Source organism: Lemur catta, chromosome 11 (genome assembly GCF_020740605.2).
Source record: "Lemur catta isolate mLemCat1 chromosome 11, mLemCat1.pri, whole genome shotgun sequence".
Taxonomy (NCBI): domain Eukaryota; kingdom Metazoa; phylum Chordata; class Mammalia; order Primates; family Lemuridae; genus Lemur; species Lemur catta.
Window position 1 is genome coordinate 38743098 of NC_059138.1, and position 19960 is coordinate 38763057.

The window sequence follows — 19960 nt, forward strand, 5'->3', positions numbered from 1 at the left end:
CTTAAACATGTTTCAAGGGTGACCAGGGGTGGGGTGAGAGGAATAGGTTCAGATTACTAGAGACATAAGAGATGTATATCAACCAATCAGTATTATAATAGTGGCTAGAAGAGCCAGAGATTTTGTTGCATGTACAATAACGGTTTTGTGGTTATTTTTTCTCTTCAGATATATACTGAAATACATATATATATATAATACATATATAATTAAATATATATGGATGAAATAATATATCATCTGGAATTTTCCTAAAACTACTATGTAAAGGGAAAAGGAATACATGGCATTATAGATTAAACATAATTAATGAAGCAGGGTGGTGGAAATGTGGGTTCATCATACTATGTTACTTTTATGTACGTTTGAAATGTCCACAATAAAAACATTTAAAAAAACAAAAAAGAAATAGGGGAACAAAACATACTGAAAACAGGAAGAATGACAGACCCACCAAATTCTGTAACCAAGGGAGTGCTCTTCTAGTAACTCTTTAACATAATGCATTCCAGTGAAAAAAGATGCCATCACTTAGAAGATGCACTATTATTTTATGCATCATTAATAAAGTAAAAACCCTACAAAGTAAACTCTGACGCATTATCAATGAAAAGATTTCTCCTGATTTTAGAGATGTCAGAATACAAAAATAATAATAAACATAAAAATGGAGAAGTATAACATAGAATTGATAAAATACAGTGATTCAGTAATACTTTAATCTAGAATTCATAAATAAATTTCTGTTAACTAAATACTAACTCAGTAAAATTACTGGCAATTTTATCAGATATGTGAAACTTACCTAGGCTGACAACGTTCACATAGATATGTATCAGGAATATGCTGCCTGTCAATCCCCATGCAGTCAATATGTTGCCAAACACTTGGGAAAAAAAAGCAGAACACATATATTATTAAAAACATCCTTAAATTAAGATTTGATATTCCATTCAACTGTCACTTAGTAAGTGCCTATTGTGAGCTTAGCACTCTAAAAGGTGCTGTAATTCACAGAAATGTGTCTTCAGGGAGATAAAATTTTGAGATGCAAAAAGAAGAGGACAAACATAGGATATACAAGTTTTTAAAGCAAATACAATTTTAAAATTCAAAAGGTATAGGTTACAAACATTATTAGAAATCACAAAATGGAGATGTCCATACTACTTGGACTTAATGGGAAAAGCTTCTTGGAGAATAATGCACTTGAACAGAACCTCATTTAGGAAACAGGAATAAAAGGCATCACTGTAGCAATGTTTATGAATTATCATTTAGTAGATACGAACAGAAGGTGGTCACAAGATGCTGAGAGCAGTGGCTCACACCTATAATCCTAGCACTTTGGGAGGCTGAGGCAGGAAGATTGCTTGAGGCCAGGAGTTCAAGACCAGTCCAAGCAAGAGTAAAACTTCATCTCTAAAAAAATAGAAAAATTAGCAGGGCATAGCGATGTATGCCTGTAATCTCAGCTAGTCAGGAGGCTGAGGCAGGAGAATCACTCGAGCCTGGGATTTTGAAGTTGCAGTGAGCTATGATGATGCCATGGTACTCTAGCCTGGGTGACAGAACAAGACTCTGTCTCAAAAAAAAAAAAAAAAAAAAAAAGAGAGAAAGAGAAGGTGGCCAAAAGGAGGTAGGTCAATATGTATGAAGTAAATATTCATTTTGAGAAACAGAGGGAAATAAAATTAGATCAGTGAAATGCAGTATCAGATTATATAGGACTTGGATGTGTGTAGATTTCCTCTAACAATGGGTAATAATTAGAGGTGCTGTGGTGGCATATAGTATTAATTCAAAACAGTTAAGAAACTAGAAGCAGAAAGAGCAACTAAAGAGGCTTTTCCAACATTCCAGACTTGAGTTAAAAAAAGGACAGAACCAGAATAATAGCAGGGAAAAAAGAAGTTAAAGAATACAAGAGGCATTAGATGAGAACAGAGATTAAACCTAATTGCTTTTAATGAAATACATGGACAAGCTTGAGGCAAACTTTCAATTTATTATTGTATTATTTTATTGCCAAGACTTTAATTTGTCTGAAGTCAATATATACACTTGTTTCCAAAAACAGCCTTAACTACTCTTTACAAAATAAGTAGCCACTTCAAATATATAACTACAGTAGTCCCCTGCGATCCAGTTTCACTTTCTGTGGTTTAAGTTATCCATTGTCAATTGCAGTCTGAAAATATTAAGATATTTTAACAGAGAAAGAGAGAGACACCACATTCATATAACTTTTATTACAGTATATTGTTACAACTGTCCTATTTTATTAATTATTGTTGTTAATCTCTTACAGTACCTAATTTATAAATTAAACTGCATCATAGGTATTTATGTATAGGAAAAAACATAGTAAAAATGTATATTTTTATCCACAGTTTTATCCATATTATCCAGTTTCAGGCATCCACTGGGGGACTTGGGACATACACTCCGCAGGTAACGGGGATAACTGTACTAAACTAACTGCTATTGTGTTCTTTGCTTCTCAATTAAGAATGTTGGCGCAAGAACTGATAGAATGTGGAAAGTAACAGAATATATATCAGAGAAGTAAAAAAAGTGACAAAGGAAAACAAGGCAAATGGCAATGAGGGTTAGAATAACAAAATAAGTTAAATTTGTTGGCTAAATAATGATGTCACACAGACAATATAAGAAACAAAGCTACAAAAATGAATAATTACAACCACAGATGTCAGACTTGAAAGAGATAAATATGGGCAGCAGAAGCATAAAAAAACATAAAGAAGGCCGGGCGCGGTGGCTCACGCCTGTAATCCTAGCTCTGGGAGGCCGAGGCGGGTGGATCGCTCGAGGTCAGGAGTTCGAGACCAGCCTGAGCAAGAGTGAGACCCCGTCTCTACTAAAAATAGAAAGAAATTATCTGGCCAACTAAAAAATATATATACAAAAAAATTAGCCGGGCATGGTGGCTCATGCCTGTAGTCCCAGCTACTAGGGAGGCTGAGGCAGTAGGATCGCTTAAGCCCAGGAGTTTGAGGTTGCTGTGAGCTAGGCTGATGCCACGGCACTCACTCTAGCCCGGGCAACAAAGTGACACTCTGTCTCAAAAAAAAAAAAAAAAAAAAAAAAAAAAACATAAAGAAGCAGTGTAAAGTAAGAATAAGAAGAAAAAAGATTAAACCCTGCAATATACTACAGGTTGAGCAACAGAAAAATAGAATAACAGAAAACAGATTCATAACGAAAAGCAGCTGCTCAGAAGCAAACACCTTGAATAATACAGAAACTGAGAAATAGTGCTTAAGGAATTTATAGATGGATATAAAAAACCTGATGATAATTTCGCTATTCTCTAAGAGATAATTGTATATTATATATAGATCACTGAAATTAAATCAAAAAGAAAGTATTGCTAAGATTATACGTTACAATAAAATAAAAACAGTGCCAAATTGTATGTAATTTATCACATTAGACAAGGTCAGCTAAGAGAAAGTTCTTTTATTTGATTGGCTACATGATTTGATATTTTCTATTATGAGGAAAGCAATGCATTACTAAAGTTATTTTTTAGTTTTTATTTTATTAGTTTTTTTCTGGTTAGTCTGTCCCGTCTGCATATTTTTTAGTTTTTAAATTTACCTCCTGAATAAATTTACTGAAATCATTATTCGTGGTAATGATAGGTATCATGGGTAATGAGAATTTATTTTTAAATATGAAAAGATATAATATGTTCTTATTATTAAAATATACTCAGAGTATTAATATTACAACTTTCCATAGAAATATCAAATTTCACATTCCATTGAACACTTAAATTTCCCACTTTTTGGCAAAAATAAATGAACTTTTTAAAATATAATCTTAACTGTATGTTTTTATCAATAATATCCAACTCCTAATCACCTAATCTAATAGATGAGAACATTACAAATAATACAAAGTAATTTATGTTTGTCTCTAGGATTCATTTTTATACTCACATTCAAATATGTGTGAATGCCATACTACTTCACATCAAATAATGAAGCTACACCATAAGGCCCAGACCCAGGAAATCCTGTAAAGCTATCAAACTTTCTTGTGTTCTACAATGCCCTGCTTAAATACTGTCTGCTCCCCACCACATGCAAGGGATAAACTCAGTAACTTTCAGGCTGAAATCCTACTATTCCCTCTCCATCCTCCCAAATCCCTCCCACCAAAAAAACAAAAACAAAACAAAACACCCAAAACCAAACAAAAAAATAAACAAACCAAAAAAAAACCAGTCAAAAACCAAAAATGAAACAAAACCCCACTTTCTGTCCCAATCACACCTTCTCTAGGGGAGGAGGCCTTTCTTGGTGGTTGAACCAGGGTTGGGGGAGGGGAGACTGTGGTTCTGGTTCAAGGAGACTCCAGAGTGCTGCAAGGTTCAAGTCAAAAGGAGGTGAGAGAGTCAGGTCAAACAAGCATCATTCAAAATGTTTAATTCCCCTAAACTGGAAAATCACAGTTGACCATATAGCACAAATAATTCCAAAGGAAATACAAAGGATTCTCTACTCTCATTTCTATCTTGTCTACTACTACTATATGTACTTGTATTACTGTTAAACTAAGTGAAAAGAGAGATGTGATCCTACAAGAATAAAGTTCAGACAGGATTGCCTATAACTCAGTTAACACTAAGGATTTCTAATAAAATCTTTTTTCACAAAGGGGTTTTTCTAGGAATAAAATAAACTGCATCAATAGTAGCAAAAGTCCTACTTAAACATTCATTAATTCTTCAAGTGCTTTATCTTTTCCAACATTAACAAAATTTAGCAGCATTCAAGAAAAATAAATTAATGGTGTGAAATATTTTACCTGCATTTGTCACAACAGATCATGTATCCATCATCATGTGTAAAACCACATATGCACCTGGTTACATCAGTACCATAACTTCCATCCTCAGATGTGCTGATTGTAGTAGCACTGGAAGTTTCATCAAAATTAGGAGTAGTAAATATGCCTACTTCATTTTTGCTAATAAGAACCGATGGAGGAGGGGAAGCCGGAGGTGTTGGAGGAGGACGAGCACCATAATTATGGTCCTGGATAATTGAACACAAACACAGCACGATATTATTTAATTTCAACAATGATACCAACTAAGCAACTTTAATATTCAACCTTTAATTTGAATACTCAAGAGATACGAAAATGGCTCATTTCTTCCTTAAATACCACTACAATAATGACGGTGAAGCTAGATGTTAAACCCCAGTAGTAAATGAATATATCTATTTATAAGGAGAGGGTGGATCACTTCCACATCTAAACCTCATTCCCTCCCCACCAAATCAGAAGATATCTTCACAGTCCTATGGCCACAAAGCTCCACCTTCAAGATGAAAGCAGGTGCAAGATGTGACAATAGAGGTAAATAAATAAATAACATTCAGGAATATGGAGGCTAAAGAATAACAAAAACAGGCTGGGCGCGGTGGCTCACGCCTGTAATCCTAGCACTCTGGGAGGCCGAGGCGGGTGGATTGCTCGAGGTCAGGAGTTCGAGACCAGCCTCAGCAAGAGCGAGACCCTGTCTCTACTAAAAATAAAAACAAATTATCTGGCCAACTAAAAATATATATATAGAAAAAAAATTAGCCGGGCATGGTGGCGCATGCCTGTAGTCCCAGCTACTTTGGAGGCTGAGGCAGTAGGATCGCTTAAGCCTAGGAGTTTGAGGTTGCTGTGAGCTAGGCTGACGCCACGGCACTCACTCTAGCCCGGGCAACACAGCGAGACTCTGTCTCAAAAAAAAAAAAAAAAAAAGAATAACAAAAACAACATAGGCATATTATCACAATAAGGTATATAATTATATAATTTTTCTAAAAATTTGGTAATTTTTATTCTGGTCCAAGTAGTAAAAATCTCTCATAATTGCACCTTCATAATAACAAATGTGTCCAGTTCTACAACCATGTTTGAATCCAAACTCTGTTTCTTACTAGCTATGCAATATTAAATAAGTTAAACTAGATAAGCTTTCATTATTCTGAGCTATGAAACAGAGAAGAAAACGATATCTCATATGGTTGGTTTTGAGGATCAAATGAGATAACATAAGTAAATACACTTAGCAGAGATTCTCAAATATAACAAGTTCTCAATAAATAGTAACTATATAAATTACTACATAAATTACTATATATATAAAATGCAGAATTAACAGCAGATAGCACAACAAACCTTAACTATAGTCTTCTTACAGAGGGAGTAAAGAAATATAACATCAAACTATTAACAGCATAAATTGGAAAATAATAAGAGTTTCTCTAATAAAATTTTAATCCCTTAATATAGTAAGATTAATGAAAAATTAAACTATAAATTATATACCTAATTATATAGTATAAAACAAACGTTTTTTAAATATGAAGTTTTAAGTACAATACCATATCTACTTTCAACCTTTAAATTTTAAAAATATCCTTCCAGAGAAATGTTTGACACTTACCGCATACGGCAAACCAATGTAACTATGTGAATGATGCGAGCTGCTGGTATATAACTGGTGGGGATAACTGTTGGATTTCTCAACTACCACAGGGCTAGCTTCTACGGATTCTGGTCTGGGGGGAAAAAAGTTGCATCAAAGAGAATTCCGTTCATTTCTGTCTTTTAATCAATTAGAAATAAGTACTTAACACTAAAATATTGGCTATACAAATATAATGTCTATATATAGCAGGTAGACACACTGTGGATATATCCTACCTAGATTCTGTGTCATAACAAAACTTTTGTTTAAGTAAAATAAATGTCCCACTCCAAGTTCAAATACAGTTTCCCTCTCTACCATTAAAAAAAATTGCTAAAGGACAGGCGCGGTGGCTCACGCCTGTAATCCTAGCACTCCGGGAGGCCGAGCGGGCGGATTGCTGGAGCTCAGGAGTTCGAGACCAGCCTGAGCAAGAGCGAGACCCCGTCTCTACTAAAAATAGAAATAAATTATCTGGACAACTAAAAATATATGTATAAAAAATTAGCCGGGCATGGTGGCACATGCCTGTAGTCCCAGCTACTCGGGAGGCTGAGGCAGTAGGATCGCTTAAGCCCAGGAGTTTGAGGTTGCTGTGAGCTAGGCTGATGCCACGGCACTCACTCTAGCCCAGGCAACAGAGTGAGACTCTGTCTCAAAAAAAAAAAAAAAAAATTTGCTAAAGACCAAACATTATTTAATATACCCAGTAGCACTGGGAACACTAAACACAGGGGTGCAGAGAAGTGGCATATATAATTTAAACAAGACTAAGGATACACTGCATCTATATGGACCTCAACTTGAATTGTGACATTTGCTTTTCAATGTTCAAAACTATAGGTATGTGTTGAGTGTGCCTAGATATAATAGAGCCTTGGAAATGTCAGAAAAATTAGAGAATAGGAAACCTCTCAATGAACCAGGATTTATACCTGAAAAAAATGAAAAATAAGCAGCAACCTGTAATAAGACCAGCAGTTCTGGTATGGTAACAGTTAAGTGATGGTGACTAACCAACTGCTGATAAAACAATTTGCCCACTATAGCTGACCTATAAGTTTCTTGACCTAGCATTTTACATATTCTAGGTAATTAAATATGAAGTGTTCCATTGTGAATCAGAAGTGTAGTTTATCATATCTCAAACAAGAAGCAGTACAATTAATCAAAGTATATGCCTAAACCATCGACACAGTTTTGCCATCTTAACAGTAGTTTGTTTATGCCAGCAGCGAAGAAGCCTGGAGAGCAAGTGGTTGGTAACGAAATCATCAAAGGTGTTCTCCACAGCTTGTTGAGAATTGAATATTTTTCCTTCCAAGAAGTGATCCAAAGCCTAGAAGAAGCAGTAGTCAGTTGGTGCAAGGTTTGCTGAATACAATGGATGACAGAGAGTTTCTGAGTCCAGCTGCTGTAGTTTGAGCAGCATTGCTTGTGTGATGTGGTTGAGCGTTGTCTTTCAAGAGGATTGTCCTGTCCCTATCTATTGACCAATCTCAGCTGCTTAATCGCAAACATCCTCATCATTTCATCCAAGTGGTTGCAGAAGACATCTGCTGTAACCGACTGGCCAGGTTTCATGAAACTGTAGTGGATAATACCAGTGCTGGACCACCAAACAGATACCATTAGCTTTTTTTTGATGAATATTCATTCAGTTTTGGAGGGTGTTTTGGCACTTCATCTTTACTCAACGACTGTGGCGAATGCTTGCAATTGTCAAAAAGAATCCATTTTTTTTCACACATAACAATACAGTGTAGAAATGGTTCGCCTTTATGTCATGACAGCAAAGAAAGGCAAGCTTTGAGATGATTTGTCCTCTGACACTCATTTAATTCATGCAGAACCCATCTATCCAGCTTCTTTACCTTGTTGATTTCTTTCAAATGGCCAAATGTGTTGGAATAGTAACGTAAACCTTGCTGCTAAATTCACATATAGTTTGAGATAGACTCGCTTCCACTACACAGCTTTCAGCTCATCATTATCCACCTTGGTCTCAGGTCACCCACATGGCTCATTTTCAATATTAAAATCACCAAAGGAATTTCTCAAACCATCCATGTACTGTGTGTTCATTAGCCACATTGTTCCCAAACACTTTGTTGATATTTCAAGCTGTCTGTGCTGCACTGGTTCCAAGACAGAACTCATATCAGAAAATAACATGAATTTTTGACTTATCCATGGTTTCACAAAAATTGCTCTAAGAAAAAATTTTAAAAATAATCACAAGCCAAAATGTGCGTTTGCAAGACTGAAGATGTACCTTCACAGTGAAAATAAAAGTGTCAAAGTAAGATGTGAGAGAGACCAACTGTCAAACTTGGTACTTAAGGAAACTGGATATTTCATGCTTAATAACCTATACATTGCTTTCCCAACTTCTTTACTCATACCAGTCCTTCTGAGGCCACCTTGGCTAACACCTATTGATCAATTAGGTAGTTAGGTCACTCACACTAAAACTAATCTCTCCCTTGAACATACACAACAACATGATTTCTTTCTGTGCCTATATTTCACTATACTATAGCCACCAATTGAAATAATTTTTTCATGACAACCCTTATCCTACCTCTTATTCAAAACTTTCCCTTAGAACTTAGTATTATTTGTACTATTAATGATTTAAGACTTCTTAATGGCTACACTCTAATTGGTCATGAGACTGGCAACATAAACAGCAATTTTTGTAGTCAATTGCTTCTTAAAGTCTCAGTTTAGCTCTAAGTGACTGCTGTTTGAGTCCAGTTTCCCAGAATCAGCAAAGAGATAAAAACTGAGGTTATTAAATGGTTCTGAAGGAGATTACAAAAAGAGGAGTCTCTAACATGTTCTGAATACAGTCATGCTTTGCTTAAATACAATGATGCTTTGCTTAACAACAGAGATTTGTTCTGACAATAGGCGATTTCATTGTTGTGCAAACATGATATAGTGTATTTACACAAACCTAAATGGTATAGCCTACCACACACCTAGGGTATGAGGTATAGCCTATTGCTCCTAGGCTACAAACCTGTACAGCATGATACTATAGGGAATATCATCAGCAACTGTAACACAATGGTAAGTAACTGCATATCTTAACTTAGAAAAGGTAAGAGTCAAAACACGGTATAAAAGATAAAAAATGGTACACCTGTATATAGGGCAGCTGCAATATAATCTTATGAACCACCATTTTATATGGGGGTCCATCACTGACCAAAACATTGTTGTGTAGCACATGACTGTGATTTGAAAATAAATACTCAACCTATTATCTATGCTGTTATATTAAGAGTTCACTTATTCATTATTTTAAAACAAATGTTTCTCAATTTCAAAATTAACACATGCTCATTGTATAAAATTTAAATACAAAAGTACATAAGAAAGTGAAAGACCATGTTCCCACCCAACTCCCAGACATTCCTACGTTAATACTGACATGTGTCCCCCTCTAAATTTTCCTAAGCATAAATGTATCTATACAAGTTTTGTTTTTTTAAAACAGAATATACTCTATGTATTCACAATTTGCTTTTTTCCATCTTTAAATATCAATGCATGTCTACTTCATTCTTGGTAATAACTGTTTATTTCATTACATGAATGTACCATAGCTTACTGAACAATTTCCCTACAGGTAGACATTTACATTATTTTTAACTATTAAAAGTATCACTGCAAATGTACACCCTCCATGTATCTTTTCTGCATACATGGTAGTAATTCCTACAACATTGGTTTCTGGAGGTGCAAATGCTGAACAAAAGGTAAATGCACAAAAAATTAACAGATACTGCCAAACTGCCTTTGATTACTTTACAATATTGACTTTTTTAAAATTACATAGAAGGAAGAAGTGGAGTTTTAGCCATGATCTACAATGCTACTATTAAAGCAGCATGCAGGAACTGAGGCCAGAGTATAAAGATTCACTCCAAGATTTAGATCAAACTCTGCAATATGTTACTAAAGGGTATGAGCAAAACTGATAATTTGGGGTAGCTAATGATCAGAAGTAAAATTAAAACAAACTTTCAGTACAAATGCAGATAAGTTCAAGCATGCAAACCAGTCACAGATGCTTTGAATGATTTCATGATTCAAATTAAAGCTGCTGCACTGATGAGTTGGCAATGCAAGAAAGTAGAATTAAGATATCCTCATGTCTAATGCCTGTACAGTAAAGCCCTCTTATCCCCATGGAATATGTTTTAAGACCCCCCCCGTGGATGCCTGAAATCATAAATAGTACTGAACCCAACTACCATCAATGAGAACTCATTTCTAGTTATATCTTCCAGCCACAAATTGAAAGCCTTTTCCATCTCAACTAAGCACTTATCATTAACTGTGGCCATAACTTTTGCAGTTTGAGGTACAATCACAAAATTAGCACAAATTCCTTCTCTTTCTTCACAAATTCATGCACAGAAGATTCATTCTTAATGTGTATCTTAGCAACCCCATCATACGATTTTTTTTCTTTCTTTATTAAATCAAGAACTTTCACCTTTTCACTTACAGAAAGCATTTTACTGCTTCTCTTTGGCATATCTGAATTGCTAGCATCACTACTCTTGTACTTTGGGGTTACTTAAACCTAAGCTCTGTGATACCAAAACCATCAGTTTGATAACCAAGACAGCTAAGCGATTAACGAGAGGGTAGCATATATAGATAGCATGGATACACTGGACAAAGGGATGATTCGTGTCCCAGGTGAGATGGTACAAGACTTCATCATGATACTCAAAATGCCACGCAATTTAAAACTTATGAACTGTTATGTTTCTGGAATTTTCCATTCAATATTTTCAGCCCTTGGTTGACTGTGAGTAACTGAAACCTCAGAAAGTGAAACTGTGGATAAGGAGGACAACTGTACTTATTAAAAGTAATTTGAAAAAGAAGGTGACAATAGTTTTTTAAAAACATTGGTTGACCTATTTTAAGGATTTTCCCAAACTATGGAATACCTCTTAATTAAAATAAAAAGAAAAAAAATTTTTTTAAGGTAACAGATAATTAGAATGGTTCTTTAAAAGTCCCATGGTCCTAAATATCTCAAATCTCTTCATTTCTAGAGCACAGTAAATATGAAAACAACTTGGTGATAAATATTAAAAGTCAAATATCCTCTGATCCAGTAACCCCATTTGCAGGAATTTATCCTATGGAAGTAATTCCCACTAAAGGCAGAACTACAGAACTGAGATGTTCATTGTAACACTATTCATAAAACTATTAATAGAAATAGAAGCACAAATCATTTCAATGTCCAATCAATGGAAAATGATTAATTATACTGAGCAAGCCTATTACATTTACATATGGACAATAGCCAGGTAGGAACTCACAGTAACAAACTGGTATATTAAAGTAGTAGGAGTTCTCCTCTAAAATCTCCTAGAATGTTATCATAAAGCTTTAACAAATTTATAAAGTACAAAGAGACAATACGTGATAATAAATTTTTGTGTAAATAGCTGCTATAGCATTCTGTTTAGCCAATTTATATATATTCACATAAATACCTAGATAATATACAGGTGTAACATTTATCATCAAATAACAAACTACTAGCATAGTGTTTCTATAAATGATTACGTATCAAAACATAATCCATGATGCTGTGTTCATCCTATAGACAAATGAGATTTCACTTAACATAATTTTGATGTGACTTTTGAATTAAAGAGTAAAGCAGCTTACATACTGGCTTATACTCATTCATATATTCCTTTGTATATGTTCTTCAATCACTGAATCAGGAAAGGATATTCTCTTTATCCATGGGAAACTTTCCAAAAGATATTCATTCCCTACTCTGAGAATTCAAAATGTTCACAGATTTTCAAAATGGTCAAAAATGGCAGGTAATTAAATTATTACCAATATATAAGCAATGACATATGGACAAATCCTTAAAACCACCGTAAGTTATAGATGAACTCACTTTTTCAAAACCATGAATTCTGTTTCCAACAAACAGAAGAACTGAAATACACAAAAAGAGATTCTAACATGCAATTTGGCTCTAAAACTAAAGTAAGAAGTATACTCTTGTGTTAATAACTAAGCCAATACTTGGGTGCTGACTGCTTCTTTTAGAAGTTCTCTAACAGCTTAAAAGTGCAGAAGGAATAATCAAATTACAAAAACCACCAATCTGTAACCCTTAAGAGATTACGAATCTAGACAACTGATAACTATGGATGCTGAAACCCTTAGATAAAAGGTTGACAGGTAGATAAGAGGACAACACCCGAACCTGTTGATCATTCTTATCTTCACCAGTAAGTTAGACAACCAATCTTTATTTGCCTTCCTAATGCTATGTAATAGAAAGTACACAGTCCTACTTACAAAGTATCACACTAAAAAGAAAAGAAAAATCAGAGAAATAGAAAGGAAAAGAACCTGAAACTAGTAACATCTCTAAATCTAAATACCAGTTTATCAGAAATATGGGGTAAATAAGAATCACATGACACCAGAACAAAGCAATCAGCCAAATTCAGAATGTTAAAACCTCTATAAGGCCAAATTTTCCAGTACATGGCATGAGGGAAAACAAATTAAAGAGGAAGGGGTTGTTACAGATGAAAAGAGATTCAAGAGACATTTTAATTAAATACACTGTGTGGATCTTATTTGAATCCCAAAGTGAACACACCAATTACAAAAAAACATTTTTAGACAAGTGTGGAAATGTGAAGATGAACTGAGTATTTTAAAGTATTGTTAATTTTGTCATATGAGATAACAGTATTTTTTTTAAAAAGTCCTTAACTGTTAGTGATGTACACTGAATAATATATGGTGACATGATATGGGAATTTGCTTTAAAATACTTAAAGAAAAAAAGAAAAACTAAGGGATAGGTGAAACAAGATCGGCAAAATTATCCAGGCATGGTAGTGTGCACCTGTAATCCCAGCTCCTGGAGAGTCTGAGGTGGGAGGATCGCTTGAGCCCGGGAGTTCAAGACCAGCCTGGGCAAGCAACGTAGTGAGAACCAGTCTCATGACCCAAAAAACCAAAAAAACAAAGCAAAACAAAACAAAACAAAACAAAAAAACCTAATAAATCTTGTTTTAAAATTAGACTGGCAAAACTTTGAATACAAGTTCAAATACACTAAAGCTGAGTAATGGCCAACTGGGATTATTATTCTGTTCTCCTTACTGTTACGTATATATTTACATTTTCAAAATAAAAAGTGAAAAAAAAAAAAAAGAGAAAAAGAAAAAGAAGAAAAGTCCTCTAAAGCTTTTTATCTTACATTTAATATTTCTATACACTGGGTACCAGGAAGATGTCCTGGGCATTTCTAAATCTCTACTTGTAGAATCTCGCTCTCTTTTTTTTTTTTTTTAATTTTTTTTGAGGCAGAGTCCCCCTCTGTCACCCTGGCTAGAGTGCTGTGGCGTCAGCCTAGCTCACAGCAACCTCAAACTCCTGGGCTCAAGCAATCCTTCTGCCTCAGCCTCCCAAGTAGCTGGGACTACAGGCATGCGCCACCATGCCTGGCTAATTTTTTTCTATATATTTTTAGTTGTCCAGCTAATTTCTTTCTATTTTTTAGTAGAGACAGGGTCTCGCCCTTGCTTAGGCTGGTTTTGAACTCCTGAGCTCAAACAATCCACCCACCTCGGCCTCCCAGGGTGCTAGGATTACAGGCGTGAGCCACTGAGCCCAGCCTGTAGAATCTCTCTTAACCCTTACTCATTAATTTCAACATATTTTTTTTAAGGCTTATTTCAACTGCTCCTTAAAGAGTAGTTTCCTGACTGCTTCAACTCATCATAATTTTATCATTCCTAAAGTGCTCATTTACTGTATTGTTAGTTTATTACTTTTCATGTAATATGGAGTTAAAGGTGTGGAAGAGGGGCCAGAGATGAGGGCAGATAACCCAGGCAAGGACTAGTTCAGCAAGGACCTTGGGTAACAAGCTAAGGAATATGATCTTTTATCCTGAAAAACTATACAGAGGCACTAATGGCTGGTCTTTCCCTCAAGCAAGGTAATGATGTTATAAGAGTAGTACTCTGGCAAGACAAAGCTAAATGCTTTAAACATGAGTTTGAGTAATATGTAAATAATTCTCCTAGATTCAGTAGGTTCAGGAGAAGCCCTGAACCTAATCAATGCATGTAAAAAGTGCTACCTCTGCAAGACTCCTGCCCCAGTCCTCACTTACAAATAAATTTCCTCTGTTCAATCTAACCCTCCACTTTTCTGAAAAGCACTTAGCACTCTTGTCTAGTTTCAAAGTGATCCTCATGAGTGTATAGGTTCAAACTAGTAAACTTTTTATTTAGGAAAGGGATATTAAAATGTGTAGCTTGTTATTACAACAAGTAATTCCACAATTTTATCCTTGAATTCCTTCAACTCTCCAGTACAGTAGCAACTGCCTTAGTAATTTGCTTTCATTAATTTCTTATGAGGTATAGAACAGAGGGTGAATTAACCACTGTTAGATTCTGCTGATACTTAATTGCTTTCAATGACAATGTAAAAATAAAACAAATATTTTGTTACTATAATAAAAGAAGACTTGACTCAGTAATCTCTGAATCTATCAATTACACGACCAACAAGAAGTTACCATTAGCTCTCTGGCAGCCTTCCTTCTTATTATACAATGTATTTTTAAAATCTTACCAAACTTGGTGTCCTTTGCAGGATACGTTCAAATTATCCTCTCATCCACTTAATTTCCAGTTATTACAGGATATGCCAAACTTCTCTGAATCTCTTTTTCCCCATAATAGACAATTCTGAAACTTATTATTTGGCTACCTATTTACAACAGAATCTTTTATTTAGCCAAACAAAGCTTGAATCTGTTTCAAGTGCCTATCTTTACTATATTACTATAGAGCTGAAAAGTGATCTTTATATAGGCTCTAGAGTTGGAGAAAATAAAATTATATTTCAAATTCTTACTTTTAACTATATGATCTGGAAAACTGCATCATTTAATCCTTTATCAGTTAAAGAGTATGTGATTAAAAATTTCCTTTGTACTAGAGAATTTTATATCCCTCCTCCTTCTATATCCTGTCCTAATGTATTATACCATGGTCAGTACATCATCACTCAGATAACAAATGTAGTATTATACATACATTTCAATCTCCTTTGAGTCACTACTATAATTCTGCTAGTTTCCTAATGCCTTTTAATATTTCCCAGCTTCCCCAAATAGGTACTAACCAGAACTGCTACTGTAAAGAACTTAGCATTCAATGTATTGGAATCATACCAATTTTGTAAGATTTTTTACATACGAGGGACTTTTCATTCAATTATACAGCCCCTGACATCTTTCTACAATGAAAAGGCTATAAAATATTTCTAGCTTTAGTTCTGTCTCTTCTTAACAACTGAGAGAATTAGCTAGGATAGGGGCATTAAACGATCATTTCTATATAATAATCTTCAAGGTTAGCCATAAGAACTTCAAACAATATGACTCGTGACTCAATGCTTATTTTATGCCAAGCCCGCACTAAGTGTTACAAAATACAGTGATATCAGTGAGAAAACAGATAAGGTGTTTGTAGTCATGAAGCTTATGTTTTAGTAAAAAAAAAAAAAGAAACAGTGATGAAATAAAAGATGATTTCAGAGAATTATTTCCAATACTATTACAGATAATGAGAAGAAAGGCTCATTGGAAGGTGATATTTAAATTCAGCTAGGACTCGAAAGAGTAATAATCCAGGTAGAAGAAATAGCAAGTACAAAGGCCCCAAGACAGGAATAAATTTGAACAAATTTAGAATGTTCAAAAGAACATGGAAAAAATATCAATGTGGCAGTAACAGGAGGCCAAGGAGAGAAAATTGAGAAGAGATTAGAGAAATACAAGGTCTTCTGGCCATAAGAAGATTTTTAAGTGAAACACAAAGTCAATGAAAGCTTTTTAAATGGGAGAATTATATGATCTGGTTTATACTTCAGAAAAATCCCATTAGCTTCCACACAGAGAATGAATTGCAGAAAGTCAAAGAAATGTGGGGATTATTGTACTCCAGCGTGTAATCAAGAGATGACAAGAGCCTGGTTTAGCACAACAGCAGAAATGGATAAAAGTGTACTGATTCTAGGCTGTGCATGGTGGCTCATGCCTGTAATCCTAGCACTTTGGGAGGCCATGGCAGGAGAATTGCTTGAGGCCAGAATTCAAGACCAGCCTGAGCAATATAGCAAGACCCTGTTTCTATGAAAAAAAATATATATATTTATGTATATATATTAGCTAGACATGGTGGTGTATGCCTGCAGTCCCAGCTACTCAGGAGGCTGAGGCAGAAGGATCCCTTGAGCCTAGGAGTTTGAGGTTGCAGTGAGCTATGATGATGTCACTGCACTCTAGCCCAGGCAACAGAGCGAGACTTTGTCTCAAAATAAATAAATAAAGTACTAATTTTAAATGTACTTTGGAGGGGGACACAGGACTGACCAAGGAATTAAATGTAGAGGGTGAGGGGAAAGAACCAATCAAGAATGACGCCTGGCCTGGCACCGTGGCTCATGCCTATAATCCTAGCACTCTGGGAGGCCGAGGCAGGTGATCGTTTGAGCTCAGGAGTTCAAGACCAGCCTGAGTAAAAGCGAGATCCCGTCTCTACTAAAAAATAGAAAGAAATTATATAGACAACGAAAAATATATATAGAAAAAATTAGCCGGGCATGGTGGCGCATGCCTGTAGTCCCAGCAACTTGGAGGTTGAGGCAGAAGGATTGCTGGAGCCCAGGAGTTTGAGGTTGCTGTGAGCTAGGCTGATGCCATAGCATTCTAGCCTGGGCAACAGAGTGAGACTCTGTCTCCAAAAAAAAAAAAAGAATGACGCCTAAGGGTTTTGACTTAAGCAACTGGATACAGGAGGAGAAGCCACTTAAAGAAACAGACAAACCTTAAAAACAACAACAAAAAGCAGACTTGAAGACAGAAGAAGATTAAGAATTCCGGGGGGGGCAAGGGCAATATACGTAACCTAAACTTTCGTACCCCTACAATATGCTGAAATAAGAATAAAACAAACAAACAAACAAACAAACAAAAGAATTCCTAGTGAAGCTGTTAATTTGGATATACAAATCTGGAGCTTGGAAAGATCAACCAGATAAAAATTTGGGGATATCCAGCATAGAGATGGTATTCTAAAGTCAGGTAATAACTTAACAAACAAGTTCTTAAAAAGGTGAGGGGGGCTGAAATTGAGCCTTAGACACTCCAACATTTAGAGCCTGGGCATAACACAGGAAGCCCAGTGAAGAATGAGAAAGTGTAGTCAGCTAAGTGTGGTACCTAGAAAGCCACAGTTAAATCTTTCCAGTAGGAAGGAATGGTTATTTATATCAAATCTAAAAAATCTACAGAAATTATAGAAGACTACCAATTCGGTTGACAACATGGGTAGTTATAGTGGTGTTGTGCAGCCTGATAATGAATGTAAGCAACTCTTTCAAGGAGTTTTGCTATAAAGAATATGAGAGAAATGGAATAAAAAGGGGCAGGAATTTTGTTATAATATTTGTATGAATGGGAATGAGCTAATAGAGAAATTAAAGATGCAGGAAAGAGAGAATAGCTGCAAGGTAAGAATAAAGGGGAAAGGTAAGAAGGGATGAGATCCAGAGAGCAAAGTGGAGAGAAAGGACTCTAATAAGTGACATTTTTTTCTGTTTTACAAGAAGAAAAACAGAATTTGAATATAAATACAAAATTTTAGATTTGAAGTTGTACCCCCAACACCTAAAATAGTAGCTGGTAGGTCTAACAAGCCCTCAATAAATATTTATTAATGAATGAACTAGAACACTAAATTAGAACTTCCTATTTCACTTAAAATCTTAACTTCTTATGACCAAGAAGTTACTACTTCTCTAAACTCTTCTCAGTATTTTCTCTCTTGTTACTATTACTCTCACATTGATATATTTTTCCTTGTTCTTTTGAACATTCTAAACTTGTTCCTGCCTCAGTGCCTCTGTACTTGCTCTTCCCTTTATCTAGTTGTTACATTTAAAGAAAGTCATACCACTGAAATAGTAGTACTTGCTTAAGCCAATGAAATCAGAGAAAAAGGATACTCTTCATTAGAAACAGTACGTTATCAACATTCATCTTCTCCTAACAAGAGGTAGGCAAAACTAGCACCCCTGGACCAAATCCAGCCCTGCTTCCTGATTATGTAAAGTTTTATTGAAACAAGTCATGCCCATCCATTTATATACACTGTCTGCTTTCCAGCTACAACAGCAGAGCTGAATAGTTAGGACAGAAATTGTATCATTGCATGTTTGAAATATTTATTCTTTGGCTCTTTACAGAAAAATTTTGTTGACCCCTGCTCTAAATTTAATTTTAAATTCCAAAATAACTTGGGAAGAAAGGATTTTCTGTAATATACATGTACTTTTTAAATAATCCAAAACCAGGTTAAATTTAAAAATAAGAAAATGCATGGAGAAAGAAAGGAGCTAGCTATAAAATCCAGTATTAAATGTTGTATGTTGACCTTGGTTAAGTTTTTAAAACTCTATCCCATTAAATAACCAAATTTTAAATGCCATAATAAGGTTTTTTCAAAAACTCAATATTTAATCCTCATTAGGTTAAATAAAATTATCACGGGATTTCCTGGCATTAAAAAAGGAAGATTTCACACAAATGCCTACTATAGCTTCTGAAACAGAAGGTTTTTCAATTTCCTTTTCTTTTTCCTAAAAGCACAATGATTATTAAGCTCTTAAAATCCTTAAGAGTACCTATGGTAGGAATAGGGATAAAAGTGCTCTAAACTCCTTATTTCCGTTTCAACCAGAGCTGTTCCCCTTTTATCTGTTTTATGTATTTTGTTTCTGCAGAAGTATTTGAAAAGCACAGGCAGTAATAAATTTAACACACAACTGATATTCACACTGTTACAGTGAGAAAAAGCATGATATGGATCTAAAATAGACCAGGGATATCACCTTTATTTTGATACTTTTCAATCTGTCACTTTAGGGAAATTATTTTACCTAAGCCTTTGTTTTCACATCTGTGAGATGAAGTAGTATTTGGCTCACAATATTTAACGCAGTAACACATGTAATACACTTACCTGGCGTAGATGTGTTCAACAAACTGTAGTTCATTCCTTCTTCCCTTATTATTAAGTTAAACAATATGAAATTACTGATACAGCAATTTTGACTTATAAAAATGGCATTCATACAGTTCAACTTAATATTGCAAAAATCAACTGTGCAAAAAAGAGTTACCATAGGACAGAAGGGCCTGTTTGCAAGGTTGGCCCTTGGCTGGCATTTGGGAACTTGGCTCGCAAGGAGTTCCCTACACTGATAAGAAACTTTCCCCACATTGTAAGGGTGGTTTACTGTGCCTAAACTGTTTGCACAAACAATATTATTTATGTTGGATAC

At 35.1% G+C, this 19960-nt stretch overlaps 1 protein-coding gene across 4 annotated transcripts in view; it reads right to left on the reverse strand.

Moving 5' to 3' along the window:
* The window catches only part of KMT2E (lysine methyltransferase 2E (inactive)), a 98526-nt gene that overhangs the window by 46479 nt on the left and 32087 nt on the right, over positions 1–19960 (reverse strand). For all 4 annotated transcript variants that reach the window (XM_045564627.1, XM_045564625.1, XM_045564629.1 and 1 more), the window contains 3 exons: positions 6482–6596; positions 4840–5069; positions 806–886 (listed from right to left, as the gene is read on the reverse strand). In XM_045564627.1, coding sequence (XP_045420583.1) covers positions 806–886; positions 4840–5069; positions 6482–6596 — 426 coding nt within the window. The remainder of the gene's footprint in view (positions 1–805; positions 887–4839; positions 5070–6481; positions 6597–19960) is intronic.